At 40.6% G+C, this 21,861-nt stretch overlaps 1 protein-coding gene across 1 annotated transcript in view; it reads right to left on the reverse strand.

Annotated features, from left to right (window-relative positions):
- SMCHD1 (structural maintenance of chromosomes flexible hinge domain containing 1) overlaps nucleotides 1–21,861 on the reverse strand; it is a 1,770,687-nt gene that overhangs the window by 1,312,856 nt on the left and 435,970 nt on the right. The window contains exon 12 of the mRNA XM_053715865.1: nucleotides 5,620–5,803. Within this exon, the coding sequence (XP_053571840.1) occupies nucleotides 5,620–5,803 (184 nt within the window). The remainder of the gene's footprint in view (nucleotides 1–5,619; nucleotides 5,804–21,861) is intronic.

A 21,861-nucleotide genomic window follows, 5' to 3' on the forward strand; every position in this document is an offset into this window, starting at 1 on the left:
CCTTGAATTCCAGAAGATAACCCTGAGAAACTATTTCTAGTGCCCAGGGATCCTGAACATCTCTTGCCCAAGCCTGAGCGAAGAGAGAGAGTCTGCCCCCTACTAGATCTGGTCCCGGATTGGGGGCTACTCCTTCATGCTGTTTTGTTAGCAGCGGCAGGCTTCTTGGCCTGCTTACCCTTGTTCCAGCCTTGCATCGGTTTCCAAGCTGGTTTGGTTTGCGAAGCATTACCCTCTTGTCTAGAGGCTGCAGAGTTGGATGCCGGTCCGTTCCTGAAATTGCGAAAGGAACGAAAATTAGACTTATTCATGGCTTTGAAAGGCCTATCTTGTGGGAGGGCGTGGCCCTTACCCCCAGAGAGTTTTACCCTTGAAGGGGATATTAAGCAATTTTGTCTTGGAAGATACATCCGCTGACCAAGACTTTAGCCAGAGCGCTCTGCGCGCCACAATTGCAAACCCAGAATTTTTCACCGCTAGTCTAGCTAACTGCAAAGTGGCATCTAAAATAAAGGAATTAGCTAACTTAAGTGCGTGAACTCTGTCCATAACCTCCTCATACGGAGTCTCCCTACTGAGCGACTTTTCTAGTTCCTCGAACCAGAACCACGCTGCTGTAGTGACAGGAATAATGCACAAAATAGGTTGCAGGAGGTAATCTTGCTGTACAAAAATCTTTTTAAGCAAACCCTCCAATTTCTTATCCATAAGATCTTTGAAAGCACAATTATCCTCGATAGGGATAGTAGTGTGCTTGGCTAGTGTAGAAACTGCTCCCTCGACCTTAGGGACTGTCTGCCATAAGTTGCACATTTTTTCTGGAATGACCAGGTTGTCACAATCATCCAGAGTAGATAACACCTCCTTAAGCAGTGCGCGGAGATGCTCTAATTTAAATTTAAATGTCACAACATCAGGTTCTGCCTGTTGAGAAATTCTACCTGAATCAGAAATTTCCCCATCTGACAAAACCTCCCTCATGGCCCCTTCAGATTGGTGTGAGGGTATGACAGAGCAATTATCATCAGCGCCCTCCTGCTCTACAGTGTTTAAAACAGAGCAATCGCGCTTTCTCTGATATGCAGGCATTTTGGATAAAATATTTGCTATGGAGTTATCCATTACTGCCGTCAATTGTTGCATAGTAATAAGCATTGGTGCGCTAGAAGTACTAGGGGCCTCCTGCGTGGGCAAAACTGATGTAGACACAGAAGGAGATGATGTAGAACTATGTCTACTCCCTTCATCTGATGAATCATCTTGGGCAACTTTACTATCTGTGGCAGTACTGTCCTTATTTTGTTTGGACGCTATGGCACAATTATCACACATTTTGAAGGGGGAGACACATTGGCTTCCATACATACAGAACATAGTTTATCTGAAGGCACAGACATGTTAAACAGGCTTAAACTTGTCAATAAAGTACAAAAACTGTTTTAAAACAAAACCGTTACTGTCTCTTTAAATTTTAAACAGGGCACACTTTGTTACTGAATATGTGAAAAACTATGAAGGAATTGTTCAAATTTTACCAAATTTTCACCACAGTGTCATAAAACATTCAAAGCATTGCACCCCAAATTTCAGACCTTTAACCCTTAAAATGAGTTAACCGGAGCCGGTTACAGATTTAACCCCTCTACAGTCCCAGCTACAGCCTTTGCTGCGACTTTACCAAACCCAGGGGGGAATATGATACCAAATGAAGCCTTCTAGGAACCTTTTCAACTACTTTCAGACCCACACACATGCAGCTGCATGTCCTGCTCTCAAAAGTAACTGTGCAATAATGGCGCGAAAATGAGGCTCAGCCTACTACAGGGAAGGCCCTTCCTGACTGAAAAGGTGTCTAAACCAGTGCCTGACGTAAAAAAACGTTCCCCAAAGTTTACAAGTGTGATTTTCAACATCAAGCTGTATAAAATGCCCAAATAAAGCAATTGATCTTGCCCATAAAAGTGTCTACCAGTTTTATAGCCCATATTAAGCCCTTTATTCTGTTTGAGACTAAGAAAATGGCTTACCGGTCCCCATGAGGGGAAATGACAGCCTTCCAGCATTACACAGTCTTGTTAGAAATATTGCTAGTCATACCTTAAGCAGAAGAGTCTGCTGTTTCCCCCAACTGAAGTTATTTCATCTCAACAGTCCTATGTGGAAACAGCAAACGATTTTAGTTACTGCTGCTAAAATCATATTCCTCTCACAAACAGAACTCTTCATCTTTTTTCTGTTTCAGAGTAAATAGTACATACCAGCACTATTTTAAAATAACAAACTCTTGATAGTAGAATAAAAAACTACAACTAAACACCACATACTCTTCACCATCTCCGTGGAGATGCTGCCTGTGCAACGGCAAAGAGAATGACTGGGGTGGGCGGAGCCTAGGAAGGACTATATGGACAGCTTTTGCTGTGCTCTTTGCCATTTCCTGTTGGGGAAGGGAATATTCCCACAAGTTATGGATGACGCCGTGGACCGGACACACCAATGTTGGAGAAAAGGCAGTAAATCAAACACAATTTTTACAGTGTATGTAATAAGCTAACAGAGCATTGCACCCACTTGCAAATGGATGATTAACCCCTTAGTTCAAAAAACGGATCAAAAAAACGATAGACGTTTTTTAACAGTCACAACAAACTGCCAGAGCCTGCTGTGGCCCTACTTTCCCCAATAAACGACTTTGGAAAGCCTTTGAGCCCTTTAGAGATGTCGTATAGCATACAGGGGACTCCTGAGGGAAGCTGGATGTCACAGTTTGTAATTTTAACTGCGCAAAAAAAGCGCTAAAATAGGCCCCTCCCACTCATACTACAACAGTGGAAAGCCTCAGGAAACTGTTTCTAGGCAAAATTTAAGCCAGCCATGTGGAAAAAACTAGGCCCCAATAAAGTTTTATCACCAAAGCATATATAAAAACGATTAAACATGCCAGCAAACGTTTTATATTGCAATATTATAAGGGTATTACCCCTGAGAGTAAGCATGATACCAGTCGCTATTATATCACTGTATTCAGGCTTAACTTACATTAATCCGGTATAAGCAGCATTTTCTAGCATTTCCATTTCTAGAAAAAATTGTAACTGCAAATACCTAATAGCAGAGTAATCTGCACGCCATTCTCCCGCTGAAGTTACCTCTCTCCTCAGACATATGTGAGAACAGCAATAGATCTTAGTTACAACCTGCTAAGATCATAGAAAACTCAGGCAGATTATTCTTCTATTTACTGCCTGGGATAAAATAGTACACTCTGGTACCATTTAAAAATAACAAACTTTTGATTGAAGAAAATAAACTAACTATTTTTCACCACTCTCTCTTACTACCTCCATGCTTGTTGAGAGTTGCAAGAGAATGACTGGATATGGCAGTTAGGGGAGGAGCTATATAACAGCTCTGCTGTGGGTGTCCTCTTGCAACTTCCTGTTGGGAATGAGAATATCCCACAAGTAATGGATGATCCGTGGACTGGATACACCTTACAAGAGAAATGTTTTCCCCAAATTTGAAACAGATAGTCTGCAAAAGGAAATATACATAAACCTGACTCGTGGCAAATATAAGTACAATACAGGTATACCTCACTTTACAGCGCTTCGCTAATACAGCGCTTTGTGGAGCTGAAGTTCAACCTCCAAAGATTTTGAAACAGTGCTGTAATCATCGTGAGATTGCGAGAAAAGGGACTCACACCATTTTGTTATGCTCAGTTCACTCTGTTTACAGCATTACAGTGCAATCTGTGTCTCGTGGTATAGTCTGACAAATTTTACTACAGTCATTGTCACTATTTTACAGGTACAGTATTTATTGAATACTGTGCTGTGCTAGTGTTAAACTAAATGCAGCACTATTGCACTCCTAATATTTGTTAGTTCAAACATGTTTTCAAGTTTTTAAACACACTGGCAAGTGAAAAGAAAGCTAAAACTGCCTTGTTTCACTTTAAGGCGATTTTCACTTTACAGCGGGGCTCCGGTCCCTAACCCGCTGTATGAGCGGGGTATACCTGTACATATATTTAGAACTTTATAATAAAACATAAAGTGCCAAACCATAGCTGAGAGTGTCTTAAGTAATGAAAACATACTTACCAAAAGACATCCATCCACATATAGCAGATAGTCAAACCAGTACTGAAACAGTGACAGTAGAGGTAATTGAATATGAGAGTATATTTTGGATCTGAAAAGGGAGGTAGGAGATGAATCTCTACGACTGATAACAGAGAACCTTTGAAAAGATTTCCTGTGAGGAAAACCATAAAATTAATAGTCAATACTCTCTTCACATCCCTCTGACATTCACTGTACTCTGAGAGGAATTGGGCTTCAAAATGCTGAGAAGCGCATATCACAGAAGAAAATCAAGCACAAACTTACTTCACCACCTCCATAGGGAGGCAAAGTTTGTAAAACTGAATTGTGGGTGTGGTAAGGGGTGTATTTATAGGCATTTTTGAGGTTTGGGAAACTTTGCCCCTCCTGGTAGGATTGTATATCCCATACATCACTAGCTCATGGACTCTTGCAAATTACATGAAAGAAATACATTTCCAGTATTGACCAGAAACAGATAAGTATTTTGGATTTATTGATTAAAAAGATAACTGGGGGATTAAAAACTATTACATTAAAGTAAAGAAATTTCTACTAATAGCTTACTTCACTGGTAAAACCATCATCCTGAGGCTCTAAAAACAGTTCAGTGTGTCTAGATTAGGAGAAATTGTACTAATGATAACAATATTCTGCAAGAAGCCAAAACAGCATATACCAGATTAAAAACCCCAATAGATGTTTGAAGAAGGCGTACATCAGACCCTTGAAGGAGGACAGAAAAGAACGGTTATATTCCTTTAAAGACAGGGTAAAACATGATACATGTACTATATTGATTGCTATATGTGCTTGTTTTGCTATGTGCACCTGTGTTATGAACTCTAAGACCTTTCTTGAATGAAAAAATGAAGGTGAACAAATAGACACACTGTTGCAAGTGTCACTAGGGAAACCAAAAGCTATTTATGAATGATTAGACTAAATGTGTCAGTGCAAAGGGCAATTATGTGTCAAAATGTGCCTGTGAGCGTGTAACTGGATACATGTATTTCAATGATATACATTTTATTGATATTTATGCATACTAAGTAATACAGTTACAATGCTACTGACATTTAGGACATGTGTGATGTGTAATAATAGGGATTAAGTCACAAATTATCAGATTTAAGCACATAGGTGTGCCCGTTTTTAGGGAAATCCCTACCCCTATCCCTAGTAAATGCAAATACATTGAGCTGCCTATTAATAGGCGTTACACTCACACATATAATTGCCTCTTTTTTTTTTTTTTTCTTGGATGTGTAACATTACACTGAATCAATAAGTGAGATATTAAGTGATTTTTACTCTCACTGGTCATTTTCCACAACCTTTTTGTACAATATGGTTAATTGGTTTTCAATAAAATTGATCATTTTGTGTCATTTCTAAAATCCTATTAATTTTCTCAGTTTTTGGATAATTGTAGAAGAAAATTAACAAGCAGAAGAAAGAAAAGTGTGTGGGAACAAGAAATAAACAAAATGACTACATGTCTTACCTGTCCATTGACTATCCTTGTAAAAATTGTGTTTTTGTCTTGAAGCTTTAAACTTAGATCTAGGAATGTTAGCTTATTTGTGCTGACTTGAAACTTGTCATTGGTGAAAAGAACCCCAGAAATCCGGTTGTAGCATTCCAAAGGAGTTAAGTTCCTTTTTTTCGGAGGAGCACACCATTCAAACCTAAATTTATTTTAACAAAAATAGGCCTTATAATAAATCATTAATATTAAACTGCTAAATAAACAATAAATAAGAGCATGTTCATATGACTAAACACTAGAAGTTTCACTACTACATGTGAAAATACCTCACCATTACAAATTTTGGCTTACAGAAATGAATGTCCTCAAAATAAATACATTTCCCTACTAATACCTAATACTAATACTAAGACCTTATATGTTTGTATTGTTTCATACCAGTGTGAAGTAACACATTTTTCACAATTAAAAATGACACAAAGTATATGGATAATTTGGTTTACTGTGTCAGATTTTAAAAAAAAATCCAAAAAATTATATTATGACATACTAATTTTTTTTCCTGTTAAAAAACATAGTGGATAACACATATAATCAACCAAATAAAATTAGTTTTGGCTCATATTCCTGGAAAATACTCATCAGCAAAACCAATGTCCTTCATGAAATAGACACAGAGAATCACTGATATATGTGAGAAAATAAAAACAATCTCCTAGTGAGGGAGGTTGGCTTGGTCCATATGATTCAGGGAAATAAGACAAAAATATAGAAATTACATATTTGGTGGATACTTTCTAGATATCACCTAGCTAATTTTCACAAGCAAATTGCATACAAAGCAGAACCCATTATAAAAAAGGAAATAATTAAAGGCATATAAAATATGATGTGAATATCAAAGTTTTTTTTAAGACAATACAGAAGATCATCCACTTCAATTTGGCGGAAGTAGACTGGTGAATATTAAAGCAATATTGAGAGATGAAAGCATGAGATTACTTCTAGCCAGCTGCCTGACCATGAAATAGGAGAAGAAACTGCCTCTAATTCTCAAGAAGTTGCCACAACCATAGAAGAGAGTGCTCAGACACTCTCTGAAACATACCACATTTGATGGCAACTAGTAATAGCTTGTATGATCCATAAAAAAAAAAAAAAATAATAATAATTTATGTTTACCTGATGAATTAATTTCCTTCATGGAGTCCACGATCCATTACTCCTGGGAACTATGCTTCCCTACCACTAGGAGGTGGAAAAAAATCCCAAAACCCAAGAGCTCTATAAAACCCCTTCTACCTCACATGTACCTCAGTCTATATACTGTATAGCCAAGCAAACATGAGGTAGGAAAAACACAATTAATGCTTACCTGATAAATTTATTTCTCTTGTGGTGTATCCAGTCCACGGATCATCCATTACTTGTAGGATATTCTCATTCCCAACAGGAAGTTGCAAGAGGACACCCACATCAGAGCTGTAATATAGCTCCTCCCCTAACTGTCATAGCCAGTCATTCGACCGAAAACAAGCCGAGAAAGGAGGAACCATAGGGTGTAGTGGTTAGGGTAGTTTAAATTTAAAAATTACCTGCCTTAAAATGACAGGGCGGGCCGTGGACTGGATACACCACAAGATAAATAAATTTATCAGGTAAGCATAAATTGTGTTTTCTCTTGTAAGGTGTATACAGTCCACGGATCATCCATTACTTGTGGGATACCAATACCAAAGCTAAAGTACACGGATGAAGGGAGGGACAAGGTAGGAACTTAAATGGAAGGAACCACTGCCTGTAAAACCTTTCTCCCAAATATAGCCTCCGAAGAAGCAAAATCAAATTTGTAAAATTTTGAAAAAAGTATGAAGCGAAGACCAAGTCGCCGCCTTGCAAATCTGTTCAACAGAAGCCTCATTTTTAAATGCCCAAGTGGAAGCCACAGCTCTAGTGGAATGAGCTGTAATCCTTTCAGGAGGCTGCTGTCCAGCAGTTTCATAGGCTAAGCGGATTAAGCTTCTTAGCCAAAAAGAAAGAGGTTGCCAAAGCCTTTTGACCTCTCCTCTGTCCAGAGTAGACAACAAACAAAGCAGATGCTTGACGAAAATCTTTAGTAGCTAGTAAGTAAAACTTTAAAGCACAGACCACGTCCAGATTGTGTAACACAAGGATGGAACCACAATCTCTTGATTGATATTCTTGTTAGATACCACCTTAGGTAAGAACCCAGGTTTGGTATGCAGGACTACCTTATCCGTATGAAAAATCAGACAAGGAGAATCACATTGTAAGGCAGATAGCTCAGAGACTCTACGAGCCGAGGAAATATCTACCAAAAAAAAAAAAAAAAAGAAAAAAAAAACTTTCCAAGATAAAAGTTTGATATCTACGGAATGAAGTGGTTCAAATGGAACTCCTTGAAGAACCTTAAGAACCAAGTTTAAGCTCCATGGTGGAGCAACAGGTTTAAACACAGGCTTGATTCAAACTAAAGCCTGACAAAATGCCTGAACGTCTGGAACATCTGCCAGACGCTAGTGCAAAAGAATAGACAGAGCAAAAATCTGTCCCTTTAAGAAACTAGCTGACAATCCTTTTTTCCAAACTTTCTTGGAGAAAAGATAAAATCCTAGGAATCCTGACCTTACTCCATGAGTAACCCTTGGATTTGGATTCACACCAATAAAGATATCTACGCCATTCCTTATGGTAAATTTTCCTGGTGACAGGCTTTTGTGCCTGTATTAAGGTATCAATAACTGACTCGGAGAAGCCACATTTTGATAAAATCAAGCATTCAATCTCCAGGCAGTCAGCCTCAGAGAAATTAGATTTGGATGGTTGAAAGGACCCTGAAGTAGAAGGTCCTGTCTCAGAGGCAGAGACCATGGTGGAAAGGATGACATGTCCACTAGATCTGCATACCAGGTCCTGCGTGGCCACGCAGGTGCTATCAGAATCACTGATGCTCTCTCCTGCTTGATCTTGGCAATCAGTCGAGGGAGCAGAGGAAACGGTGGAAACACATAAGCCAGGTTGAAATACCAGGGCGCTGCTAGAGTATCTATCAGTGTCGCCTTGGGATCCCTGGACCTGGATCCGTAATACAGAAGCTTGGCGTTCTGGCGAGACGCCATGAGATCCAGTTCTGGTTTGCCCCAACGGAGAATCAGTTGTGCAAATACCTCCGGATGGAGTTCCCACTCTCCCGGATGAAAAGTCTGACGACTTAGAAAATCTGCCTCCCAGTGCTCTACACCTGGGATATGGATAGCTGATAGGTGGCAAGAGTGAATCTCTGCCCAGTGAATTATTTTTTAAACTTCTAACATCTCTAGGGAACTTCTTGTTCCCTCTCGATGGTTGATGTAAGCTACAGTCGTGATGTTGACCGACTGAAATCTGATGTACCTCAGAGTTGCTAACTGAGGCCAAACCTGAAGAGCCTTGAATATCGCTCTTAGTTCCAGAATATTTATTGGAAGGAGAGACTCCTCCTGAGTCCATGATCCCTGAGCCTTCAGGGAGTTCCAGACTGCACCCCAACCTAGAAGGCTGGCATTTGTTGTTACAATAGTCCAACCTGGCCTGCGAAGGTCATACCTTTGGACAGATGGACCCGAGATAGCCACAAGGGAAGAGGATCCCTGGTCTCTTGGTCCAGATTCAGTTGAGGGGCCAAATCTGTGTAATCCCCGCTCCACTGACTGAGCCTGCATAGTTGCAGCGGTCTGAGATGTAAGCGTGCAAACGGCACTATGTCCATTGCCGCTACCATTAAGCCGATTACTTCCATACACTGAGCCACCAAAGGGCGCGGAATGGAATGAAGAACCCGACAGGAATTTAGAAGCTTTTTATAACCTGGACACCGTCAATGTAAATTTTAATTTCTACAGAATCTATCAGAGTCCCTAGAAAGGAAACTCTTGTGAATGGGGATAGAGAACAATTTTCCTCGTTCACTTTCCACCCATGCGACCTCAGAAATGCCAGTACTACGTCCGTATGAGACTTGGCAATTTGGAAGTTTGACGCCTGTATCAGGATGTCGTCTAAATAAGGGGCTACTGCTATGCCCCGCGGCCTTAGGACCGCCAAAAGTGACCCTAGAACCTTTGTAAAAATTATTGGGGCTGTAGCTAATCCAAAGGGAAGAGCTACAACTGGTAATGCCTGTCTTGAAAGGCAAACCTGAGAAACTGATGATGATCTTTGTGTATCGGAATGTGAAGATAAGCATCCTTTAGATCCACTGTAGTCATATATTGACCCTCCTGGATCAGTGGTAGGATGGTACGAATAGTTTCCATCTTGAACGAAGGAACTTTGAGGAATTTGTTTAAGATCTTTAGATCCAAAATCGGTCTGAAGGTTCCCTCTTTTTTGGGAACCACAAACAGATTTGAGTAAAAACCCTGTTCCTGTCCCTCCTTTGGAACTGGATGGATCACTCCCATAACTAGGAGGTCTCGTACACAGTGTAAGAATGCCTCACTCTTTATCTGGTTTGCAGATAATTGTGAAAGGTGAAATCTCCCTTTTGGGGGGGAAGCTTTGAAGTCTAGAAGATATCCCTGGGATATAATTTTCAACGCCCAGGGATCCTGAACATCTCTTGCCCACGCCTGGGCGAAGAGTTAAAGTCTGCCCCCTACTAGATCCGTTACCGGATAGGGGGTCGTTCCTTCATGCTGTATTAGAAGCAGCAGCAGGCTTTTTGACCTGCTTACCTTTTTTCCAGGTCTAGTTTGGTCTCCAGTGACATACAGGGTACATTGTGGTCATTAAGGGGTTAATACAGTGGTACAGCACAAAGGTTGATGGGTGGTGCAAGCTGTGGGGGTACCACACAAAACCCCAAAATTGTAGCACAGTCCAAAGAAAGCAGCAGTACTCACCAATTATGCAAAGATTTCCATCTTTATTGGGAATATCGCAATAAAGATGGAAGTTTTTGCATAATTGGTGAGTGCTGCTGCTTTCTTTGGACTGTATTTCGTTTAATAACAGAAGTGGATACTTTAAAACTGATAACCCTGCACTGTAGGGTCTTCTTGAATAATCAGACTGACGAATGGATGAATAAATTTCATAAAGGTCTTAACTGGTTTTATCCAAAAAAAACCATACAAAAAGACTGTTACTGAAAATGTTACTGTTTCTTTAATATTTAAATTTGAAAACTATTTTTATATATTAGGGCATACTATCGAAGTATCTTGATAACCCCATTACACTTCAGCAGAGTCCCTCTGAAGTGCCTGCTAGACCTTCTGTTTAAGAATCGGACAGCTGTAGCACTGTCTCTAAGCGCAACACACTGTTTCCAGCCCCCTCCGCTAACCGGAACTGTAAGAGGAAAAGGAACCTAAACACAAACAAAAGGATCTAATTAGTCCTGCTTTCCGACAACCGGAAGAACTAAATAAGTGCTGTGCCATCAAATTGGCGCCACACAAGCTCCGCCCCTCGTGGGCATTACAACAATCCTCTCCCGGTCGCCATTATTATTATTAAGCTAAACGACCGGGAGCAAAATAACAGGCTGTTTAGCTCCTTTTACCTATGCCTAGGAAGCTGCTTAGCCCATATGAACTCTCTAATAACAAACACCCTCACACAGAGCTCGCTCTCTGCACAATACAAAAGTCAGTCAGTATGAACCCTTCCGGTCAGCTATGCATTTTATAAAAACACCGGGAGCGGAGAGTCACATGTCCCATACAGTGCCAGTGCCAGCGTCCAAAATTGCCAAGTGTCCCCTAAAACAATTATGAGAATTGCATCTATGTTAACCCCTTGAAAGGAGCCCCAATTTGATGAGGTCTGTGTAAAAAAAAAATAAAGTGCCCAAACTTTTTCTGAGACTTCTTGTACCCCATAATTAAAGTCAGCACTTACCTCATCTTCTGCCTGGCAGCAAGGCAGACTCCAGGTTTAAGAGGTCATATCCCTCCCATGGACCTGAGAATGAAGAGAAAGTCCTGAGTTAGAATCTCTCAGGTTTTCCAGAGGCAGGGCAGCATCAATATATGGGAGGCACAGTGAGAATTATGTCCCACCAGTTCCCATTGCTCTAAAGCCACCAAAAGCTCAACTGTAGAGACTGATATGGACTACGGCTACACCCTAGAATAAAGCTGCACAATCTTGTACTACTTTAAAAATAATAAACTCTTGATTGAAGAATCTAATCCAACACCTCATTTTACCTCTTCCTATCACTAATGTAGGCAAAGAGAATGACTGAAGTGGGAGGGAAGGGATGAGCTATTTAACAGCTCTGCTGTGGTGCTCTTTGCCTCCTCCTGCTGACCAGGAGGTGAATATCCCATTAGTAATTAAGATGATCTGTGGACTCATTGTGTCTTAAAAAAGAAATGGCATCACAAATAAAATGATTAGCATGTAGAAGCAAGCGAACAATGCTAGACAAATCAGGATCCATTTTCTGTTGCGCTAAACTTTCCAACCAAAAAGTTGATGCAGCTGCAACATCAGCCATAGAAATGGCAGGCCTGAGGAGATGACCAGAATTTAAATAAGCTTTACTTAGATAAGATTCAAGTTTCCTATCTAAAGGGTTTTTAAAAGAAGTACTATCTTCCATAGGAATAGTAGTATGTTTAGCAAAAGTAGAAATAGCCCCATCAACTTTAGGGATCTTTTCCCAAAACTGCAATGTAACTGCTGGCAAAGGATACAATTTTTTTAAACCTTGAAGAAGGAATAAAAGAAGTACCAGGCCTATTCCATTCCTTAGAAATCTTATCAGAAATAGCATCAGGAACTGGAAAAACCTCTGGAGTAACCACAGGAGGTTTATAAACAGAATTTAAATGTTTACTAGTTTTAATATCAAGAGGACTAGATTCCTCAATATCCAATGTAATCAACACCTCTTTTAACAAGGAACAAATATACTCCATTTTAAATAAATAAGTCGATTTGTCAGTGTCAATATCTGAGGAAGGATCTTCTGATTCAGATAGATCCTCGTCAGATGAGGATAATTCAGTATGTTGTCGGTCATTAGAAATTTCACCAACTTTATGAGAAGTTTTAAAAGACCTTTTACGTTTATTAGAAGGCGGGATGGCAGAAAAAGCCTTCTGAATCACATCAGCAATAAAATCTTTTATATTCACAGGTATATCTTGTACATTAGATGTTGAAGGAACAACAGGCATAGTACTATTATCGATAGGCACATTCTCTGCATGTAAAAGCTTATTTTGACAACCATTACATACCAATGCTGGAGATATAATCTCCACAAATTTACAACAAATGCACTTAGCTTTGGTAGAACTATTATCATACAGCAGGGTTCCAACAGTGGTTTCTGAGACAGTATCAGATTAAGACATCTTGAAAATGTAAGAGAAAAAACATATAAAGCAAAATTATCAATTTCCTTTAATGGCAGTTTCAGGAATGGGAAAAAATGCAAACAGCATAGCCCTCTGAAGATAGAAAAAGGCAAGAGGCACATAGGAATGGAGTTTTAAATAATGAAATTTATTTGGCCCCAACTACGACGCACAACGTAACTGAATTTTTTTTGCGCTAACATCCGGAAATGACACACTCTTGTCATTGAACTCAGCGTCAACTAAGACGACAGAAATGACAAATTTTCGTCAACGGACGTAACTTTGCGCCCAAAAAATGATTGTGCCAAGAATGATGCAATAAACTTCAGCATTTTGTGCCCTTCCGAGTCTAATTTTGCCCGCAAAATTTAAAGAGAAAACAGTCAATAGGAAAAAGACTATACCCCAGGTAAGAAAAAATATTTTCCTAAAAATGTTTTTCACAAATATGAAACGGACAGTCTGCAAAAGGAAATATACATAAACCTAACTGATGGCAAATATAAGTACAATACATATATTTAGAACTTTATATTAATACATAAAGTGCCAAACCATAGCTGAGAGAGTCTTAAGTAATGAAAACATACTTAGCAAGACACCCATCCACATATAGCAGATAGCCAAACCAGTACTGAAACAGTTATCAGTAGAGGTTATGGAATATGAGAGTATATCGTCGATCTGAATAAGGGAGGTAGGAGATGAATCTCTACGACCGATAACAGAGAACCTATGAAATAGATCTCCCGTGAGGAAAACCATTGCATTCAATAGGTGATACTCCCTTCACAACCCTCTGACATTCACTGTACTCTGAGAGAAATTAGGCTTCAAAATGCTGAGAAGCGCATATCAACTTAGAATCAAACTTACTTCACCACCTCCATAGGAGGCAAAGTTTGTAAAACTGAATTGTGGGTGTGGTGAGGGGTGTATTAATAGGCATTTTGATGTTTGGGAAACTTTGCCCCTCCTGGTAGGATTGTATATCCCATATGTCACTAGCTCATGGACTCTTGCCAATTACATGAAAGAAATGAAGATATGCATCCTGTAAGTCTATGGTAGACATATAATGCCCTTGCTGAACAAAAGGCAGAATAGTCCTTATAGTCACCATTTTGGAAGTTGGCACTCTTACATAATGATTCAAAATTTTCAGATCCAGAACTGGCCTAAATGAATTTTCTTTCTTTTGGGACAATGAATAGATTTGAATAAAACCCCAGACCCTGTTCCTGAAATGGAACTGGTATGATTACCCCTGAAAGTTCCAGGTCTGAAACACACTTCAGAAAAGCCTGAGCCTTTACTGGATTTGCTGGGATGCGTGAGAGAAAAAATTCTTCTCACAGGAGGGCTTACTCTGAATCCCATTTGGTACCCTTGATAGACAATACTCTGAAGCCACTGATTTTGGACAGAATCTACCCAAATGTTTTGGAAGAATCTTAACCTGCCCCCTACCAGCTGAGCTGGAATGAGGGCCACACCTTTTATGCAGACTTGGGGGCTGGCTTTGGTTTCTTAAACAGCTTAAATGTATTCCAACTTGAAGGTTTCCAATTGGAACCAGATTCTTTGGGGGAAGGATTAGGTTTCTGTTCCTTATTTTGTCTAAAGGAACAAAAACGGTAAGAAACTTTAGATTTACCCTCAGGTCTTTTATCCTGAGGCAAAAAAAAACTCCCTTCCCCCCAGTGACAGTTGAAAAAAATGAATCCAACTGAGAACCAAATAACTTATTACCTTGGAAAGAAAGAGATAGTAATCTAGACTTAGATACCATGTCAGCATTCCAATATTTGAGCCACAAAGCTCTTCTAGCTAAAATAGCTAAAGACATAGATTTAACATCAATTTTGATGATATCAAAAATGGCATCACAGATAAAATAATTAGCATGTTGAAGCAAGCGAACAATGCTAGACAAATCAGGATCTATTTCCTGTTGCGCTAAACTTTCCAACCAAAAAGTTGATGCAGCTGCAACATCAGCCATAGAAATGGCAGGTCTGAGAAGAAAGCCAGAATATAAATAAGCTTTCCTTAGATAAGATTCAAGTTTCCTATCTAAAGTGTCTTTAACCCTTTCAGTGCTAATGACGGCTCTGAGCCGTCACAGAGTTTCTCACTCCGGTGCTAATGACGGCTCCGGTGCTAATGACGGAGTGAGTTTCTCACTCCGGTGCTAATGACGTCATGAGCACTCTCCCACCTTGAGGGAGATCTGGGGTCTCCTTACTGCTCCTATCCCGGCGATCGTGCCTGTAGAGTGACAGGCATCGCCCGGGCTTCACTTGATGTGTGGTGACGTCACGTGCAATTACGTGATGACGTCACTGCGCAACTTTATTTATACTTAACAATGTTAAGTATAGGAGTAGGGGGCATGCTGCTTATAAGCCTGTATCTCAGGCATCTAAGCAGCTAAAGACCCCCAAGACCCACTGTTGGAAAGGTAATCGCCTAACCTTTCCAACAGTGTAAGTCTTGTCTGTGAAGTCTGTAAAAAAATAAAAAATAAAGTTAAAAACAGTTATTTTTTTTTCAAAAAAAAAAAAAAAAGAAAATATTAGCACCCAGGTGGGAAATGGCTTAGCAAATGGTTAAAAAAAAGTACTATCTTCCATTGGAATAGTAGTACGTTTAGCAAGAGTAGAAATAGCCCCATCAACTTTGGGGATCTTTTCCCAAAACTCCAATCTAACTGCTGGCAAAGGATACAATTTTTTAAACCTTAAAGAAGGAATAAAAGAAGTACCAGGCCTATTCCATTCCTTAGAAATAATATCAGAAATAGCATCAGGAACTGGAAAAACCTCTGGAGTAACCACAGGAGGTTTATAAACAGAATTTAAATGTTTACTAGTTTTAATATCAAGAGGACTAGTTTCCTCAATATCGAATGTAATCAACACCTCTTAACAAGGAACAAATATACTCCATTTAAAATAAATAACAAAATTAATGCTTACCTGATAAATTTCTTTATTTTGCGATGTACCGAGTCCACGGTTTCATCCTTACTTGTGGGATATTATCCTTCCCAACAGGAAGTGGCAAAGAGAGCACCCACAGCAGAGCTGTCTATATAGCACCCCCCTTAACTCCACCCCCCAGTCATTCGACTGAAGGCCAAGGAAGAAAAAGGAGAAACTATAAGGTGCAGAGGTGACTGAAGTTTTAAATAAAAAATACTACCTGTCTTGAATAGACAGGGCGGGCCGTGGACTCGGTACATCGCAAAAGAAAGAAATTTATCAGGTAAGCATAAATTTTGTTCTCTTTTGCAAGATGTACCGAGTCCACGGTTTCATCCTTACTTGTGGGATACCAATACCACAGCTTTAGGACACGGATGAAGGGAGGGACAAGACAGGAACCTAAACGGAAGGCACCACTTTTTGCAAAACCTTTCTCCCAAAAATAGCCTCCGAAGAAGCAAAAGTATTGAATTTGTAAAATTTGGAAAAGTTATGAAGCGAAGACCAAGTTGCAGCCTTACAAATTTGTTCAAAAGAAGCATCATTCTTAAAAGCCCATGTGTAAGCCACCGCTTTAGTAGAGTGAGCAGTAATTCTTTCAGGAGGCTACTGTCCAGCAGTCTCATAAGCCAAACAGATGAGGCTTTTCAGCCAAAAGGAAAGAGAGGTAGCCGTAGCCTTTTGACCCCTACGCTTTCCAGAATAGACAACAAAAAAAGATGTTTGACGAAAATCTTTGGTTGCCTGCAAGTAAAACTTCAAAGCACGAACCACATCCAAGTTGTGCAACAGACGTTCCTTCTTAGAAGGATTAGGACACAGAGAAGGAACAACAATTTCCTGATTGATATCCGTGTTAGTAACAACCTTAGGGAGGAACCCAGGTTTGGTACGCAAAACCACCTTATCAGCATGGAAAACAAGATAAGGCGAATCACATTGTAATACAGATAGTTCAGAAACTCTTCGAGCTGAAGAGATAGCAACTAGAAACAGAACTTTCCAAGATAGAAGCTTAATATCTACGGAATGCATGGGTTCAAACTGAACCCCCTGAAGAACTTTAAGAACTAAATTTAGACTCCATGGCGGAGCAACAGGTTTAAACACAGGCTTGATTCTAACTAAAGCCTGCCAAAAAGCCTGAACGTCTGGAACATCTGCCAGACGCTTGTGCAATAGAATAGACAAAGCAGATATCTGTCCTTTTAAGGAACTAGCTGACAATACTTTCTCCAAACCCTCTTGGAGAAAAGACAAAATCCTAGGAATCCTGATCTTACTCCATGAGAAGCCTTTGGATTTGCACCAAGAAAGATATTTACGCCATATTTTATGATAGATTTTCCTGGTGACAGGCTTTCGAGCCTGAATCAAGGTATCTATGACCGACTCAGAGAAACCCCGCTTTGATAAAATCAAGCGCTCAATCTCCAAGCAGTCAGTTGCAGAGAAATTAGATTTGGATGCTTGAACAGACCTTGATTCAGAAGGTCCTGTCTCAGTGGCAGAGACCATGGTGGCAGAGATGACATGTCCACCAGGTCTGCATACCAAGTCCTGCGTGGCCACGCAGGAGCTATCAAAATCACCGAAGCCCTCTCCTGTTTGATTCTGGCAATCAGACGCAGAAGGAGAGGGAATGGTGGAAACACATAAGCCAGGTTGAATGACCAGGGTACTGCTAGAGCATCTATCAGTACTGCCTGAGGATCCCTTGACCTGGACCCGTATCAAGGAAGTTTGGCATTCTGACGAGATGCCATCATATCCAATTCTGGTGTGCCCCATTGCTGAATCAATTGTGCAAACACCTCCGGATGGAGTTCCCACTCTCCCGGATGAAAAGTCTGACGACTTAGAAAATCCGCTTCCCAGTTCTCCACTCCTGGGATATAGATTGCTGATAGATGGCAAGAGTGAGTCTCTGACCATTGAATTATCTTGGTAACCTCTATCATCGCTAGAGAACTCTTTGTCCCCCCCTGATGATTGATATATGCTACAGTCGTGATATTGTCCAACTGGAATCTTATGAATCTGGCTGACGCCAACTGAGGCCACGCCTGAAGCGCGTTGAATATCGCTCTCAGTTCTAGAATATTTATCAGGAGGAGAGCCTCCTCCTGAGTCCACAAACCCTGTGCTTTCAGGGAATTCCAGACTGCACCCCAGCCCAATAGGCTGGCGTCCGTCGTCACTATGACCCACGCTGGCCTGTGTAAACACATTCCTTTGGACAGATGATCCTGTGACAACCACCAAAGAAGAGAGTCTCTGGTCTCTTGGTCCAGATTTATCTGAGGAGATTAATCTGCATAATCCCCATTCCACTGTTGAAGCATGCAAAGTTGCAGTGGTCTGAGATGCAGGCGAGCAAACGGAACTATGTCCATTGCTGCTACCATTAGTCCGATTACCTCCATACACTGAGCCACTGACGGCCAAGGAATGGAATGAAGAGCTCGGCAGGTGGCTAGAATCTTTGATTTCCTGACCTCCGTCAGAAATATTTTCATGTCCACCGAGTCTATCAGAGTCCCTAGGAATGAAACTCTTGTGAGAGGGGAAAGAGAGCTCTTTTTTATGTTCACCTTCCACCCATGAGATCTTAGAAAGGCCAACACGAAGTCCGTGTGAGACTTGGCTAGTTGGAAAGTCGACGCTTGAATTAGAACGTCTTCTAGATAAGGCGCCACTGCTATGTCCCGCGGCCTTAAAACCGAAATAAGGGACCCTAGCACCTTTGTGAAAATTCTTGGAGCCGTGGTCAACCCGAAGGGAAGAGCCAAAAACTGGTAATGCTTGTCCAGAAAGGCAAACCTGAGGAATTGGTGATGATCTTTGTGGATAGGAATGTGTAGATATGCATCCTTTAAGTCCACGGTGGTCATATATTGACCCTCCTGGATCATTGGTAAAATAGTCCTACTGGTCTCCATCTTGAAGGATGGGACTCTGAGGTTTGGTTTAGGATCTTGAGATCTAGGATTTGTCTGAAGGTTCCCTCTTTTTTGGAAACCACAAACAGATTGGAGTAGAACCCCTGCCCCTGTTATGTTCTTGGAACAGGGCAGATCACTTCCATGGTAAGTAGATCTTCTACACAGCGTAAGAAGGCCTCTCTTTTTGTCTGGTTTACAGACAATTTAGAAAGATGGAATCTCCCCCTTGGAGGAGAATCTTTGAAATCAAGAAGATAGCCCTGGGTTACGATGTCTACCGCCCAGGAGTCCTGAATGCCTCTTGCCCAAGCCTGAGCAAAGAGAGAGAGTCTGCCCCCTCCTAGATCTGCTATCGGATCGGGGGCTACCCCTTCATGGCTTCAAAGTTCCCCTCTTGCCTTGCAGCAGGGGAAGAGGAAGCGGGACCACCCTTGAAGTTTTGAAAGGAACGAAAATTATTCTGTTTGGTCCTCAACTTATTTGACTTTTCCTGAGGGAGGGCATGACCCTTCCCTCCAGTGATATCTGAAATGATCTCTTTCATTCCAGGCCCGAATAGAGTCTTACCCTTGAAAGGGATGGTCAAAAGCTCAGATTTTGATGACACATCAGCCGACCAGGACTTAAGCCATAACGCTCTATGCGCTAAAATGGCAAAACCTGAATTCTTAGCCGCTAATTTAGCCAGATGGAAAGTGGCGTCTGTAATGAAAGAATTAGCTAGCTTAAGAGCCCTAATTCTATCCAGAATATCATCTAATGGGGTCTCCACCTGAAGAGCCTCTTCCAGAGCCTCAAACCAAAAGGCAACTGCAATGGTTACACATATCAGTACATGTGGGACACATTCTAAGAGGGGGTTCCACATGGCTTTTAAACATATTGAGCAAGTAGTTTCCTCAATGTCAGACATGTTGAACAGGCTAGTAATGAGACAAGCAAGCTTGGAAAACACTTTATTTAGTGAAAAAAATAATTTAATAAATGGTACTGTGCCTTTAAGAGAAAAAAAGACAGACACAAACTGCAAAACTGCTTAAAAATACCTGCTTAGAGCCGGCAAAGAGAATGACTGTGGGGTGGAGTTAAGAGGGAAGCTATATAGACAGCTCTGCTGTGGGTGCTCTCTTTGCCACTTCCTGTTGGGAAGGATAATATCCCACAAGTAAGGATGAAACCGTGGACTCGGTACATCTTGCAAAAGAAAAGTAGATTTGTCAGTGTCAATATCTGAGGAAGGATCTTCTGAATCAGATAGATCCTCATCAGAGGAGGATAATTCAGTATGTTGTTGGTCATTTGAAATTTCATCAACTTTATGAGCAGTTTTAAAAGACCTTTACGTTTATTAGAAGGCGGGATGGCAGAATGACGCAATAAATAACAGCATTTTTCACCCTAGCGAGCCTAATTTTGCCCGCGAAAATTAAAAGAAAAAAACAGTCAATTTGGAAAAAAAAGGACTATACCCCAGGTAAGACAAATAACTTCCTAAACATGCTTCCCAAACTGAAACTGACAGTCTGCAAAAGGAAATATACATAGACCTGACTCATGGCAAATATAAGTAAAATACATATATTTAAAACTTTATATTAATACATAAAGTGCCAAACCATAGCTGAGAGTGTCTTAAATAATGAAAACATACTTACCGAAAGACATCCATCCACATATAGCAGATAGCCTAACCAGTACTGAAAAAGTATCAGCAGAGGTAATGGTATATAAGAGTATATTGTCGATCTGAAAAGGGAGGTAGGAGATGAATCCCTACGACCGATAACAGAGAACCTTTGAAAAGATTTCCCACGAGGAAAACCATAAAATCAATAGGCGATACTCCCTTCACATCCCTCTGACAAACACTGTACTCTGAGAGGAATTGGGCTTCAAAATGCTTAGAATCACTTATAGAAAAATCATAGAAATCAAGCACAAACTTACTTTACCACCTCCATAGGTGGCAACGTTTGTAAAACTGAATTGTGGGTGAGGGGTGTATTTATAGGCATTTTGAGGTTTGGGAGACTTTGCCCATCCTGGTAGGATTGTATATTCCATATGTCACTAGCTCATGAACTCTTGCCAATTACATGAAAGAAACCCAGGGTAAGTAGTAATGCACTACACAGACAATCAGATAAAGGGGGATTGGGGGTGCCGAATTTAACACTATAGTATAATGCAATAATACTACAGAGAATAATGGATTGGCATCACACTCATGATTCAAAAGCATGGGTATCAATTGACTCTCACATACTGCAACCCCCCCCCCCCCCGTAGGTGCATTATGCTGGGTAACAAAAACATAATTTATGCTTACCTGATAAATTTATTTCTCTTGTGATGTATCGAGTCCACGGATTCATCCTTACTTGTGGGATATTCTCCTCCCCTACAGGAAGTGGCAAAGAGAGCACCCACAGCAGAGCTGCCTATATAGCTCCCCCCTTAACTCCACCCCCCAGTCATTTGACCGAAGGCTAGGAAGAAAAAGGAGAAACTATAGGGTGCAGTGGTGACTGAAAGTTTAAAAATATATATCCCTGTCTTAAAAAACAGGGCGGGCCGTGGACTCGATACATCACAAGAGAAATAAATTTATCAGGTAAGCATAAATTATGTTTTCTCTTGTAAGATGTATCGAGTCATCCTTACTTGTGGGATCCCAATACCAAAGCTTTAGGACACGGATGAAGGGAGGGACAAGACAGGGACCTTAAACGGAAGGCACCACTGCTTGTAGAACCTCTCTCCCAAAAATAGCCTCCGAAGAAGCAAAAGTATTGAATTTGTAAAATTTGGAAAAAGTATGAAGCGAAGACCAAGTCGCCACCTTACAAATCTGTTCAACAGAAGCCTCATTTTTAAAAGCCCATGTGGAAGCCACAGCTCTAGTAGAATGAGCAGTAATCCTTTCAGGAGGCTGCCGTC

The sequence above is a fragment of the Bombina bombina genome, chromosome 5, assembly GCF_027579735.1.
Source record: "Bombina bombina isolate aBomBom1 chromosome 5, aBomBom1.pri, whole genome shotgun sequence".
Lineage (NCBI taxonomy): Eukaryota > Metazoa > Chordata > Amphibia > Anura > Bombinatoridae > Bombina > Bombina bombina.